Source organism: Fusarium venenatum (assembly GCF_020744135.1).
Source record: "Fusarium venenatum strain MPI-CAGE-CH-0201 chromosome Unknown EDB82scaffold_4, whole genome shotgun sequence".
Lineage (NCBI taxonomy): Eukaryota > Fungi > Ascomycota > Sordariomycetes > Hypocreales > Nectriaceae > Fusarium > Fusarium venenatum.
Window position 1 is genome coordinate 529,990 of NW_027072132.1, and position 12,105 is coordinate 542,094.

At 47.2% G+C, this 12,105-nt stretch overlaps 6 protein-coding genes across 6 annotated transcripts; 1 reads left to right on the forward strand and 5 right to left on the reverse strand.

The window, feature by feature from the left end:
• The first annotated feature begins 362 nt into the window (after positions 1-362).
• EDB82DRAFT_511254 (fungal-specific transcription factor domain-containing protein) lies at positions 363-2,783 on the forward strand. Its single transcript, XM_065608886.1, has 3 exons — positions 363-552; positions 608-797; positions 846-2,783. Exons 1-3 carry the CDS (start codon positions 540-542, stop codon positions 2,623-2,625), a joined length of 1,983 nt encoding a protein of 660 aa, XP_065463121.1. The 5' UTR covers positions 363-539; the 3' UTR covers positions 2,626-2,783.
• Positions 2,784-2,788: 5 nt separating this feature from the next.
• On the reverse strand, positions 2,789-5,390 carry EDB82DRAFT_547842 (uncharacterized protein; the record flags this gene model as incomplete). The annotated part of the gene is made up of 8 exons (XM_065609510.1): positions 2,789-3,070; positions 3,197-3,881; positions 3,931-4,025; positions 4,076-4,397; positions 4,477-4,562; positions 4,699-4,890; positions 4,942-5,094; positions 5,145-5,390. The coding sequence occupies 8 exons, from the start codon at positions 5,388-5,390 to the stop codon at positions 2,789-2,791; spliced, it is 2,061 nt and encodes a 686-aa protein (XP_065463122.1).
• A 600-nt stretch (positions 5,391-5,990) lies between these two features.
• EDB82DRAFT_511257 (uncharacterized protein) lies at positions 5,991-6,661 on the reverse strand. The gene is made up of 2 exons (XM_025736870.2): positions 6,558-6,661; positions 5,991-6,504 (listed from the first exon to the last, which is right to left on the reverse strand). Exons 1-2 carry the CDS (start codon positions 6,592-6,594, stop codon positions 6,125-6,127), a joined length of 417 nt encoding a protein of 138 aa, XP_025591787.2. The 5' UTR covers positions 6,595-6,661; the 3' UTR covers positions 5,991-6,124.
• A 209-nt stretch (positions 6,662-6,870) lies between these two features.
• EDB82DRAFT_528692 (uncharacterized protein) lies at positions 6,871-7,261 on the reverse strand (the record flags this gene model as incomplete). Its single annotated transcript, XM_025736871.2, has 2 exons — positions 6,871-6,888; positions 6,950-7,261. 2 exons carry the CDS (start codon positions 7,259-7,261, stop codon positions 6,871-6,873), a joined length of 330 nt encoding a protein of 109 aa, XP_025591788.2.
• Positions 7,262-7,798: 537 nt separating this feature from the next.
• EDB82DRAFT_560849 (amino acid permease/ SLC12A domain-containing protein) lies at positions 7,799-9,463 on the reverse strand (the record flags this gene model as incomplete). Its single annotated transcript, XM_065609742.1, has 1 exon — positions 7,799-9,463. One exon carries the CDS (start codon positions 9,461-9,463, stop codon positions 7,799-7,801), a length of 1,665 nt encoding a protein of 554 aa, XP_065463123.1.
• Positions 9,464-10,375: 912 nt separating this feature from the next.
• On the reverse strand, positions 10,376-12,101 carry EDB82DRAFT_578709 (peptidase S8/S53 domain-containing protein). Its single transcript, XM_025736873.2, has 5 exons — positions 11,664-12,101; positions 11,278-11,616; positions 11,094-11,229; positions 10,841-11,041; positions 10,376-10,784 (listed from the first exon to the last, which is right to left on the reverse strand). Exons 1-5 carry the CDS (start codon positions 11,964-11,966, stop codon positions 10,522-10,524), a joined length of 1,242 nt encoding a protein of 413 aa, XP_025591790.1. The 5' UTR covers positions 11,967-12,101; the 3' UTR covers positions 10,376-10,521.
• Between the last annotated feature and the right edge of the window lie 4 nt (positions 12,102-12,105).

The following is a 12,105-nucleotide window of genomic DNA, read 5'->3' on the forward strand; positions in this document are numbered from 1 at the left end:
TTCCAGCTGTCATTCGTAGACACCTTGTCCCTTGTCAGTATATTGGAGATGAGTCAACCCGTTATCAGTGGGTACGATTCTTGTTCCTTGACTCGAAATGTATATGCTGCATTGTCTCAAACCAAGTGCATTTATTGTCACATCTGATCATCGTCCTCATAAATAAGTATTGCCTGACTCTTGGCTTAAAGGTCTTGTCCGCAGATCCATGTTGTAGATCGCGTTGTTGCCGAGGATAAACAAATGTCGCTAGTCCTCATTGGAACACGGAAAGTCCCGAGCCGGTTCCTTTGGGGCTAGTACCATTTCCCCAGACTCAGTCGATGCGGAGACAGGAAGAAGCTTTCATCCCTCGGATTTGACAAGTCTGGGGAATCTCTGTACGCCTGCGGCATTCACGTGCATGCGGTCAGATCAGAATACAACACCACCATTACCGCCTCTTCGTATATTGTCCATAGTACACTGACTTTGACGGCTCGTTTTCTGTCTCTGTGCTCCTGCAATCAGACGAGACCAACTGCATAAACGCGTCCGCCATGTTTTATACCTGTAGGTCACGCCACCTTTCATCCCAAGTCTATCGACTGATCTCATGTCTCGCAAGTCCAAAGCACTGCCGACGAGCCTAGCTCACGCACCTCGAATGAGAAAAGAAGTCTGCGCGCATGCGAAGATTGCAAGCGCCGAAAGGTACGCTGTGATGGGCGACAACCTTGCAATAGGTGTGAGTATCGCGATTCACGAGCGGCATGCGTCTACATCAAACCCATTCGACGCCCTGTAGTTTCTAAACAGTCAGTGTTCTGCTCAACGGGAGATACTGATCCTAATCCTTTTGGCAGAACGTTGGAGGACTTAACCAGGGGTCTTGAGGAACGCGACTCAATATTAGGTCGCCTTTTCCCTAACCGAGATATATCAGATCTTGTTTCGTTATCAGACCAAGAACTCCGCGAGCTTGTCTTGACCTCCGGCCCTAGTCCCCATAGCACGAACTTGACCTCACGTTCCGATAACACACCTAACGAATCGATTACTCAAGACTCGCAATGGGATGAAGATCGACGGGAACGCGATCCTCTACCCGCCGAAGCTGATGATGTCAACGCCCTATCCCTTCCGTTGGACCGTCAGGCTTCTTACCTCGGTATCTCATCTATCAGGGCTGCTCTTGGAGCTATACTTCAAATGAGACCTCAGCTACGTGCTTCACTCGCATCTCGGCAGGAGACCTACAATGAAAGTTCTTCTCTACGCGATAACGGTATGCAGTGTTGTCAGATGGTTCAGTCTCCAACAGAGAATCCTCGCGTCAAGTGGAGTAGAAAGGGACAAGCACTTGTCGATGTATACTTCAAGCGAATACACATAATGACTCCATTGCTTGATGAAACATCCTTTCGGACAACCTACCTCAGCGGTAATCGGCATGACTCGCCTTGGCTTGCACTGCTGAACATGGTGCTTGCCATGGGTAGCATTGCAGCTAGCAAGTCAAGCGACCGAGAACACTACAAATACTACACCAGTGCCATGCGACATCTAGATATTAGTGCCTTTGGCAGCAGTCAGATCGAAACGTTACAAGCACTTGCTATCGTCGGCGGTCACTATCTTCATTACATTAACCGACCCAACAGAGGCAATGCTATTCTCGGTGCAGCATTTCGTATGGCGAGTGCTCTTGGCTTCCATCGCGAGCCATCAGACCAAGACAAAGAAGGCGACCAGCTTCAGGTCGCGGAACTGAGGCGCCGTATATGGTGGTGCTTAGTCTGTTTAGATACTTTAGCGTCCATGACCTTGGGTCGACCTTCTTTTGGCCGCTTTTGTCCTTCCATTGATATCCAACCGCCAAAGCTCAGCACCGGCGAGCATGGACAGCTGGACTCGGAGCCTGACATGGATACAATGCTACTCGCCGAGAATATTCGCTTTTGCAGGATCGCCACTGAGATTCAGGACAAGCTCACCGTTACTCCGTTCCTACAACCCGCTGACCGAGATCGATTCGATGGTATGTTGGTCAGTTGGTTTGCCAGTCTGCCATCGCTTCTCAGTGATGACCAAGAGTTCGATGAGCTGGTTCACCTTGGTCGATGTACCATGAGGTGGCAATACTGGAACTTACGTATGCTTTTATGTCGACCAGCATTACTGGAAGCTGCGTCAAAGCCTGGCGTGTACTCTCAGCCAGCCGACCAAGATGCCATTGAGAAATGCCAACTTCTTTCCAAGACAGCTATCGAGGACATAGCGCAGAGTTGGAAGAACGACCAGATGTCAGGGTGGAATGCAGTATGGCATCTTTACCAAGCAGTCATGATTCCTCTATTGAGTATGGTCTGGCAGCCTCAAAATCCTGCAGTTTCGGAATGGAAAAGCCAGATCGAAATGGTGCTTGGGCTGTTTGAAAGCATGCGTGATTGGTCTTTGACAGCGCGTTGTAGTAAGAGGGTTGTCAGCCAGATCTACGAAACAATCTGTGAGTCAATACGTAGAAGTGAGAGATCTTTCCCTGACATCAATATGAACCCGAACATGTTCTTAGATCAAGACCTGGATCAATGGGCGGATGTATTGGATGTGGATGATATACTAAATATGCTGTGTCAAGACTGATTCAACTAGAACAGTAGTTATTGCGGCGTATGTGTAGTAGAGAAAAGCTATATGGCTCAGATAAAAAGATAGCGAAATTGTATTGTCAATGAAGGAGTGATATAATATGGATAGAACTAGCTATTTGAATGGAAACCTTCGGAACCTGAAAGACTTATCGTCATTAACGAGCAATCTGGTAAGTCCCATCATGCTGCAGACCAAAGTGCTTGTTGTTGGTAATCGCCGGTAAAGCTTTATACGGCTGAGCACTGTAAACTGGCGGAAGAGCGACAGGTATTCCTCCGGTTGACCCGTTGGTTCCATTCGCGGATACAGTAAGTGACTCAGACACTGAAATATCAGCAGCCGCAACACTGAATGTTTCCAACTCGGCAGCTTTGACCTGTGTAGGAGCAAGAACATGATGAGGCTGTCCCACTCCGCGCAACACCGTGACTTGGGTCTTGTGGAAGGGGTCAAGTTCCTCCTCATCAACTTCAAATCCACCAAAGCCGAAGAACTTCCAGCGCAGATGGAGCTCGAGGTATTTCTCGACGTCATCAAATTTGGTAATAGGATGATCTCTGACACAGTCAATGGTGTGATGGAGGAGTTGGATCGTGAGAGGAACTTGAGCGCAGGACAGAACACCAGCGTCAGCTTGAGTCTTGCAGTTGGCACACGAGTCTCGGGTCTTGCGAGAACCACCGCCAAAGGTATAAACACTTCCGACAAAGTTCTGTGGCTCGAAGTGAGTCACATCTTCATCAGTTGGACCACCAAGATAGAACTTGATAGTGTAAGACTGTCCACCCAAGGCGTAGCGATCATACTTGACGTTGATGATGTAGTCCTTCCAAGAGTTCTCATCAATGTCGGGAATATCAGGGGTCAGTCCAGCGGGAATGTGGACATGTCGATTATCCTTGATGTCGCGAAGCAGATGTTCGGTGCTAGGGTATGTCTTGTGGATGTACGCCTGAAGGAGCTTCTGGAACTTGGGCTCGTCGAGGTTTCCCTTTGCATCAAGGGCCTTTTGAGATAGGTCCATGAGATCATCATACTGGTAGTTGAAGACAGTCCAATCGCGACACTTCTTCGCTGTCCAGACGTCGTTGACTGGGTCGCCGTTGTCCTTGTCATGGAATGGGTACAGAAGATCATCCTCTGTATCATCTGGAACGTTCTGTTCACCCGGTCGGGTTGGTTCCTTTTGATCCCACCAGAGTTTGGGGTAGAGGCACTGCCAGATAGATAGAAGACGATCTATTTGACTGCGATAGGTGTTAGATATGGTACATGAGTGATGGAGATATAGCGTACGTGTGATGGAGCCAAAAGATAGGATCGAATGCGGCGACAGGCACATCGCTCATATGACCAACACCAGTTGCAAAGTCGGAGCCGCCGACAATGTTCTGTAGATGTTAGCGATGTGAGAATGACAAGTGGCAAAGGATGTACCTACATGAACGTTGTTGTGGATGTACTCAAGCGACAAGAAGCCATTCATGGAATTACCGTAGCCTTCGTAAGTCCACTTGGTCGAGGCAAATTGTCCCCATGTGCTGTTGTACTTGGGCGAGAACATGCGGTTGACGGAGTCAGCGAGAGTTCCTGGGTTCCACTTCAGATAGAAATCCTTGTTGCTCTTCTTCGCTTGTGCTTTTTGCCTGTCTGTGATTGGGTACCATGTCATGTTGGAAAGATGGTTGTTGGCGACCCAGGCGTTGTTGACACCCTCAAGGCCGATGAACTTCTTTGCACCTTTGTTGACGAAGATTCCGTATCTGCTAGTTCCGGTTGCTTCACTCCACTTACACACGAGTTAGTGAATGAACAAATAGTGGGAGCCGGTCGGGAACTTACAGGCATCCATGCCACATCCTCTTTGTCTCGTGGAGGTGCTGGGTTGTGCTTGACAGGATCATCCTCGATGTTGTAGTCCCTCTTGCCTTTGGGCATGTCACCAAACGCACGAGGGTTACCGTCGTCATCCTTCTCAGGGTTCTCAAAGCTCCAGAATGGATTGGCGTAGAGTCCACTGGGAGGATAAAACTTCTTAATCGACTCGGGCGGAAAGATGCGAACTGGACCTTGAACAAGGACTTGGGGATAGGCAAAGTCTTCATTGTAGCTCTGTTGTCGAGCCCAATCCCAGTAAGGCATGCGCCAGGTGTCTTTAGCTTCGTTCCATTGAGCAAGTTCTTCCTCGTCCTCGTTGAGTTTGTGTTCTTTGACCCAATGGTTAATGATGTCACCCATGTTATCCCAGATACATTGCTGGACATGTTAGTAGTAGTCATCAAAATAAGCAGTAGTTGCTCAACATACCTCAAACAATGCCATGTATGGGCGATGCCAAGTAGGAAAGTTCAGCCCGTTATGGTTGCAATAACCACCATAAGGCTGATCTCCCTTTTTGGGGTTCTTGGGATCTTGTTTTGGTGGTGGGGCGTTATCCCAAGCGCCTTCGGGATATCCGTGCTGCAATATTATCAATATACATTAATTGTTTGACTTATGTCACAACTTACAATACCCGCGACTTGGAAGTAAGAGAGCTTCTCATTCACAGGCTTGAGCTTGAACTTTTCAAGGGCAAGGACGAAAAGAGTCCATTGTCTTCGGAGATGGGGGTCGGTGGAACCGGCGAGGACTGAGATTTCATAACGAACTGGCAGGTTCTCAACATAGGGAATACCACCCTCGGGGTGACGAGTGACGGCATCTTTGGGTCTTGGAAGACCTTTGATGCCGTATGTTCCGCTGTTGTCTGCCATGACAGTAAGTGAAGTTTGTTTCAAGGTGTGAGAAAGCAGTTGTAGAACAATACTGTTGTGTGACTGTGGGAGAGATCTTAGATTCTTTTATGCCTATTCAAGGAGGGGAAGGGACAGTAAGTGGAGTTCATTAACTGCGCAAGCTCAAGCAGTCCATCTTGGTCTAGAATAGTGAAAGTGAACCCATTAATATTTGTTATCTGTAGTATGTACGGAAGATAGCAAATGAGAATTACATTTATCCTCATGTGTCTCAGGCCAACAGTGCAGCTGCGCCCAAGAGCGTTGAAAAAAAGTTCAGCTCCATGCAGTCAACAACTAGTGGTAAGCTGGAACGGCCGAATGCGTCCAAGGGACCAATAGCTCTGGGCTGAGTTAAAGAAAAAGCGTTCTAGCCCGTTTGGAGGCTGACAATACTGGCGTATGAGTGGTTCTGAATGTTTCAATTGTTGTCAAATGTGTTTCCCCGCTCAAGCTATTGAGTGATAGTGGCTGGTTGTCTTGAAATGGTTAGGGGAAGCGGCCCGATCCCTGTTCCGATCACTGATATGGGAAAGCGTCCAGGTCATCTGCGCTTCTGCAAGCCATGCCACAAGGTCAGAGACAAATATTGCTGTATTTACTCGTTTGTTAGAGATTGAACTAAAGTGGGTTCCAACTGGCTCTTTCATATCTCTCGGTCTGGGAGGATGAGGCAAATTCATATCTATCATGCCTCCGATGGAGCAGCACCTTTAGACATTAGCGATCTCTTTGACAATTTCAATCGCTCTATTGAACTGCTGCTTTTGATCCTCGGAAGCCTGTACGAAGCTGGACCCTCCACTGCACCCCTGAGGACCACCATTGGTCCACTCTAGGTCATCGCTACCCCAAGCAATACCAACATTCAATCCATATATGTCCTCAGAACCTCTAGGTTCCTCCATGGGCAGTTCCTTCAAGATACCATGAAGCTCATCGACGAGAGCCTCATGGGCCGCTACCGTCTCCGTCTTGGTTGTCGAATCATGACTTCCGCCACCTTCATGAATATTTATCTGTAGAGAGCCACCATCTCCAGTTATCTCGATTACCAAATCTGGTGTAGGTGGGGCAAAACCGCCAATAATTCCTGGTTAATGGTATTAGCCATTTATAATTTGCTATGCAAAAAGTCCGAGCTACCCTGTCGAAGACGAAAATAAAACTGTGAGGGCGCCATAATAGTAAAGAATAGATGGGTTAACACAGGGATATTGAATCAGTGAAACTTGGGGGAAAAAATGTTTGGAGTTTAAAGAGAGACAGCAGACTTACTTGTATTTATATTTCAGTGACCAGTGACCACAATCCATGTATGCATGGAAGTGGAGATGGCTCGCTATACTGTATTCAGCTAGCAACTTACAAGGCGATCTGTTTCTAATTTGGCGTGATCTACAGTCCCTTACTTGTCAACACTTTAGAAAGAGACACGATCACCAATTTAGATACTGAGCTAGTGAGCGGGTGTGATCTGCCAGATAAAGAGTCAGTGCGGTGATGGGAAGCGAAAACAATCTCTTTTTTCGACGTACCGACTTGAAATTGATTGAGCCAGAGATTTCAATCTCTGCAGAGTCACGTCTGATAACATACTCGACGTTACGTTTGTCCAAGGAAGGATCCATAAAGCTACCGATGCCTTTCCAGCTACCTTGCAATCCACTTGAGCCTTTAGAGATAGAAACACCTTCATCAGCAAAGGCTACGTAGTAAATGTCGGTGTAGTTAATATAGGTGACGGAGACCTGGATAGACAGAGGGTGTGGGTATTGCTTAAATCTATCTGGCGGAGTGAGGGCGCAACTGCTCGATGCCAGGATAGTATTGTATTTGAAAGCAACCATAGTGAAGGATGATAGTGGTGAAATATAATAAAAAGAAAAAAAGTGAATGTAAGTCACGGAACAATGTAGCTAAAGGTTGGAATTTATAAGAGTTGCATCTTTAAAGGTATTAGTTTTTGAAACTTGAACACGAGTGAGAATGTCCACGAACGATTACCTTCATGTTATATCACAGCCTTGCCGTAGAAAAATATGCACAGATCAGGTACCCTACACGCCTAGGAAAAGCAGTCCCGTTTCTGGACGAAACACGCAGATTGCCCTTTGTTTAATGTCTGGGAATGTACCCGGGTACAGCCTGTGAACTGCACTATCCCTGCTAGCCCAGAAAACCCGCCGATAACGAAGTGCAAATCAAGGAGCCACTGTTATGCCACTAATCTCTTAAAAGATCAGGAACCAGATTTGATATTGACGTAATACCAATAGCCATATTTTAGGCATAAAGCTAGGGTAGCTTATATAACTTCTATAAGTGTATTAATACAAAGTCCAACCTAATAGATACTTGTAATAACTACTCTATTGATATGTAACCTAAGCTATCCAGAACCAAATACGCTCAAGCCAATTTCGTGGCTGAACAATTGGCCAGGTTGGCTCTAGGCGATCAATTTCCGCCTTTCCAGACCAGATATCCATCTCTGAGTATTTAACAAATTTTGACTTCTTAATCCACTTGTATCCGAAGACCAGAACAAGGAAGATCGGGATATTGATATAAGGGGGCAGGAAGGTCTTTGCACTAAAACGACCAGGGAAGAAACAGTCGAACCCATTGAAGACTGCAACAATGGAGCAGAAACAAAATGAAAAGTAGGCGAGAAATGGCTGCATTGGTGACTTGTAGGGCAGAGTGTTGCGGTCGATGTTATTGTACTTGAGGCAGTAGAAGAAGCGAAGATAAGTGAATGAGACACTGGCCCAGATGATGAGCGCTCCCACGCCACTCAGGTTACTGAACCAGAAGAAAACCTCGGACCCGCTGTTGCTAACATTGAGATAAACCAATAGCCCGAAGATTGTGGTGACACCGACGCAGAGATACGGTACACCAAACTTCTCAAATGTTAGAATGCGAGGTGCCTTGCCATCGAGAGCCGCGGCATATAGCACACGGGTTGCTGCGTAGAAAAGAGAATTGCCCGAAGACCAAGCCGAAGTCAGTATGACAGCATTGATGATCGACGGAAGGATTTTGATGCCACCGTTACGGATCGCGATGACGAAGGGACTCGAATTAGCACCGGGGGCAGACTTGTTAATGGCATTGAGAAGATCGGGGTCTTTGGACGAGACGCATAGTCCAACAAGAAAAACTGAAAGAACGTAGAAGATGAGAATCCTCCAGAACACTCGGCGAATAGCCTTGGGAATGTTCCTGCGAGGGTTTTCTGTTTCCCCCGATGCCATGACCACCATCTCGCTGCCGCCATAAGAGAACGTGCATGTAATGAAGACTTTAAAAAAAGCCAAGAACCTTCCCGTTGCGCCTGGTTGAAGATACTCATTCATTGGTCCAGGATGGTTCCAGTATCGGAAACCGATAGCCTCGCCGTTAGGAGCACCGCCGACAGTGATAACGAACATGAGGATGATGAGTCCGACAATAGTCAATAGCTTGATCGCACCAAAGATGAACTCTGCTTCTCCATAAATCCGCACGGGCAGACAGTTGAGTAACACCATGGAGAAGTAGAAAAGGGTTATAAGGCCGACTTGGGAGACGTTATTGTGCCAGTAGTTGACGATGACAGCCGAGACGGTGACTTCAATGGGTACACCAATAGCGAATTGGTACCAATAGTTCCAAGCAAGTGCAAAACCAAGAGCCGGATCAACGAAACGTGACGCGAAAATGGGAACGGGGCCAGGGATTGGTAACCAAGCTGCCATCTCACCAACACTATTGAGAACGCAAAAGATGTTGAAACCAGTGATGCTGTAGGCTAGAAATGCCGAGAGGGGACCAGCGAGTGATAGGACCTGTCCACTGCCGACAAAGAGCCCCGTTCCAATAGCGCCAGAGAGAGCAAGGAATTGTACGTGCCGAGATTTGAGCTTGCGGTTTAGAGTGCCGACGTTGCGAGTCTCATAATCTGATTTGTTGTCGGCGGGTGAGTCGTTGTTGGCTGTTGGTTCGATCTCATCCGAATCTCGCCTTGCCTCGAGATCATCGGGGGTTTTCTTATTGATATCCATATTATGAGCGCAAATGTAGGCGATGTTCAAGGCGAAAATCTTTTAGTCACGTAGTAAAAGCCGGACTGGAAATAATCATCTATATTTATAAAGGGAAAATAGACACCGATGTGAGCTATTAAAAATGGAAATCTGAGTTTCTCTTACCATATACCTTTAGACCAGCGTGGCTAACCCTCGTATGTTTGAGGACTTTTCAGTGCCTGTGCCGGTGAAATTGAGTCACGCTATGACACAAGATTGCCAAGGGTTTGTCCAATCATTGCCACATTGCCCGAGATTTTGTTTTTATCAATCTAGAGTTGGAGCCACAGCATCAGTTAGATGATCATACGATCATAACAGATCAAGACAAATTTCAGGCGTAAGTCTCACACATTTGATAATAACATAACAATGGAGCATATCCATCCACTTTACGATTGTCTGCAGCCATACGGCGCGGGGCATTAACCTCAAAGGGAAGTTAATCTTTGACATCCAATTAGCGACGATCTGCGCCGCTATATCCGTCTTGGCAAACCATCCGAGGTCGGTGATCTACTGATTGATAAGATCAGTCGACAAGGATCTTGATTGAAAAACTCCCATCAATCGGACTGCACCTGCAAAAATCATCCCATCAGCCCCCGTTTTTCCTCCGCTATTCTTATGGACTAAACTACTGTTAACTCTTTTCGTCTAGCATTCCCTTAGCATTTATATCACATGTAAATCTAATAGTGATGAAAGCCGAGGTAGAAACAGGCAGCCAGTTGAGTTAGCGTTGGCCACTATAAATCCCTGACTGAGGCAGTTCCCGTCGTAGTTAATTAAGCTATTCTGATTAAAATACCGGAACGTTTTGAAAGCCTTATTAATATAATAATCCTGGGTAGTATAACTTCTCACTTTGGGAACTTATTGAACAGCGGCAGTACTAGTATTCGGATCGATAGACGATTTCTTATCGATAGATTTGCCTGAACTATATATACTATAACAATGTACTAAAATGGTACAATGCCCAATCTTAAAGTCTGGCTCGAATTGCACCACGTTGGCGTACCCTCTCAGACTTAAGCACCGTTTCCATTGTAGGCAATCAGGTTAGGGCTGCCGGAAAGGGTGCCAGTGATCTTTCCAGAAGTTCCAAGAGCCTTGATACGGTTTGTCACGGAAGCGGGGGTAGTGAGACCCTCGAGAACCTTGAGGTAAAGGGCAAGACCAGCAACATGAGGACAAGCCATTGAGGTTCCACTGATGGAGTTAGTAGCGCTGTTGGAGCCAATCCACGCAGACAGAACACCTTGACCAGGAGCAAAGATATCGACACCAGCGCCTTTTAACAGTTAGTCGGCTACTCACAGGACTCAGAAAGGGGGGAAATCAACATACCGTAGTTGGTGAAGGAAGTGGGTTTCCAGGCAGAGGTGATAGCAGCAACGGTGATAGCGTTGGCTGCATTGGCAGGGGACTGACTAGACACGGGCAGAGGGTTTCCGTTGTCATCACCGTTGCCGGCAGCAACAACAGAGAGGACACCAGAGTTGTATGCAGCGTTGATAGCAGAGGTCCAGGCCTGGGAAGCCTCACCACCTAAACTAGCCGTTAGTGGAAGAATCTCATAGCACGGACAGATGTATCGTACCAAGAGACATGTTGATAACAGCCTTGCCAGCGCGGCCCTTGGAGGTGATATCATTGACAGCCCAGTTGAAACCAGCGAGAACACCAGAGTCGGTTCCCTCTGCTCCCTGGAAAACCTTGACGGAAACAATGTTGGCCTATAGAGTTTAGTACAGTCCCCTTAACATACAGCCGCATGCACTGACCTTCTTAGCAACACCATAGGTAGAACCAGCAATAGTACCAGCAACGTGAGTACCGTGTCCAAGGGTGTCAGTGTTGGCTCCCGAAAAGATGCTGTATCCTGCAACAGCTCGGCCACCAAACTGAGAGTGGGAGATCAGAACACCACTGTCGACAACGTAGGCATAAGAGCCCTCGCCAGCAGAGGTATCATAGATGTAGCTAGTAGAGCCGGAGGTGCGGTGGGAAATCGTTCCAAGACCCCAAGGAGCTCCTGATTGGGTAGTGAGAGCCCTATCGGACAGCTCGCTGGGCTGCTCGTAGTTAAGCTTGACAATCTTGTCAGGCTCGACGAAGGCGACCTTTTTCTTGTTAGCACAAATCTTTAGGCGTGATCATTGAAGTTTACCTCAGGGCTAGCCTCAATTTCCTTGATAGTGTCCTCATCGAACTGTCCTGCATAAGCATTCCAGTTCTTGATGTTGAACTTATGTTCAATACCAGCAGTTTCGCGCTTTGAAAGGCTGCGGCGATGAACATCACCAACCCATTGGATGTGGGATTCAACCTTGGCAGCAGAAGCAGAGGACTTGAGAGTGATAATGTATTTCCCAGGGATCTCGTCTGAACGCTTGCTTGGCGCGGTAGGAGCAGCAAGAGCAGCAGGCAGGAAAGCTCCCAAGTAGAGAGCGAGACGAAGAAGGCTAGCCATCTTTGGTAAAGAGAGGTAATTGGAGAAGTGGTGATGAGATGGATGCCCAGAAAGTAGATTGAGGGCTCTTGGCTATGATTTATAGCCATCTTTGAATTATACTGAACGGCGTGTAAGTGCCGTTTACTCTTCTTGGCAA

Coding starts and splice junctions, on each gene's coding strand:
- EDB82DRAFT_511254 (XM_065608886.1), top strand. Junction 798..845: donor CGCCCTGTAGTTTCTAAACA/GTCAGTGTTCTG, acceptor TCCTTTTGGCAG/AACGTTGGAGGACTTAACCA.
- EDB82DRAFT_511257 (XM_025736870.2), bottom strand. CDS start 6,594: ATGGCGCCCTCACAGTTTTATTTTCGTCTTCGACAGG. Junction 6,505..6,557: donor TTATTTTCGTCTTCGACAGG/GTAGCTCGGACT, acceptor ACCATTAACCAG/GAATTATTGGCGGTTTTGCC.
- EDB82DRAFT_578709 (XM_025736873.2), bottom strand. CDS start 11,966: ATGGCTAGCCTTCTTCGTCTCGCTCTCTACTTGGGAGCTTTCCTGCCT. Junction 11,042..11,093: donor TGTTATCAACATGTCTCTTG/GTACGATACATC, acceptor CGGCTAGTTTAG/GTGGTGAGGCTTCCCAGGCC. Junction 10,785..10,840: donor CACTTCCTTCACCAACTACG/GTATGTTGATTT, acceptor AACTGTTAAAAG/GCGCTGGTGTCGATATCTTT.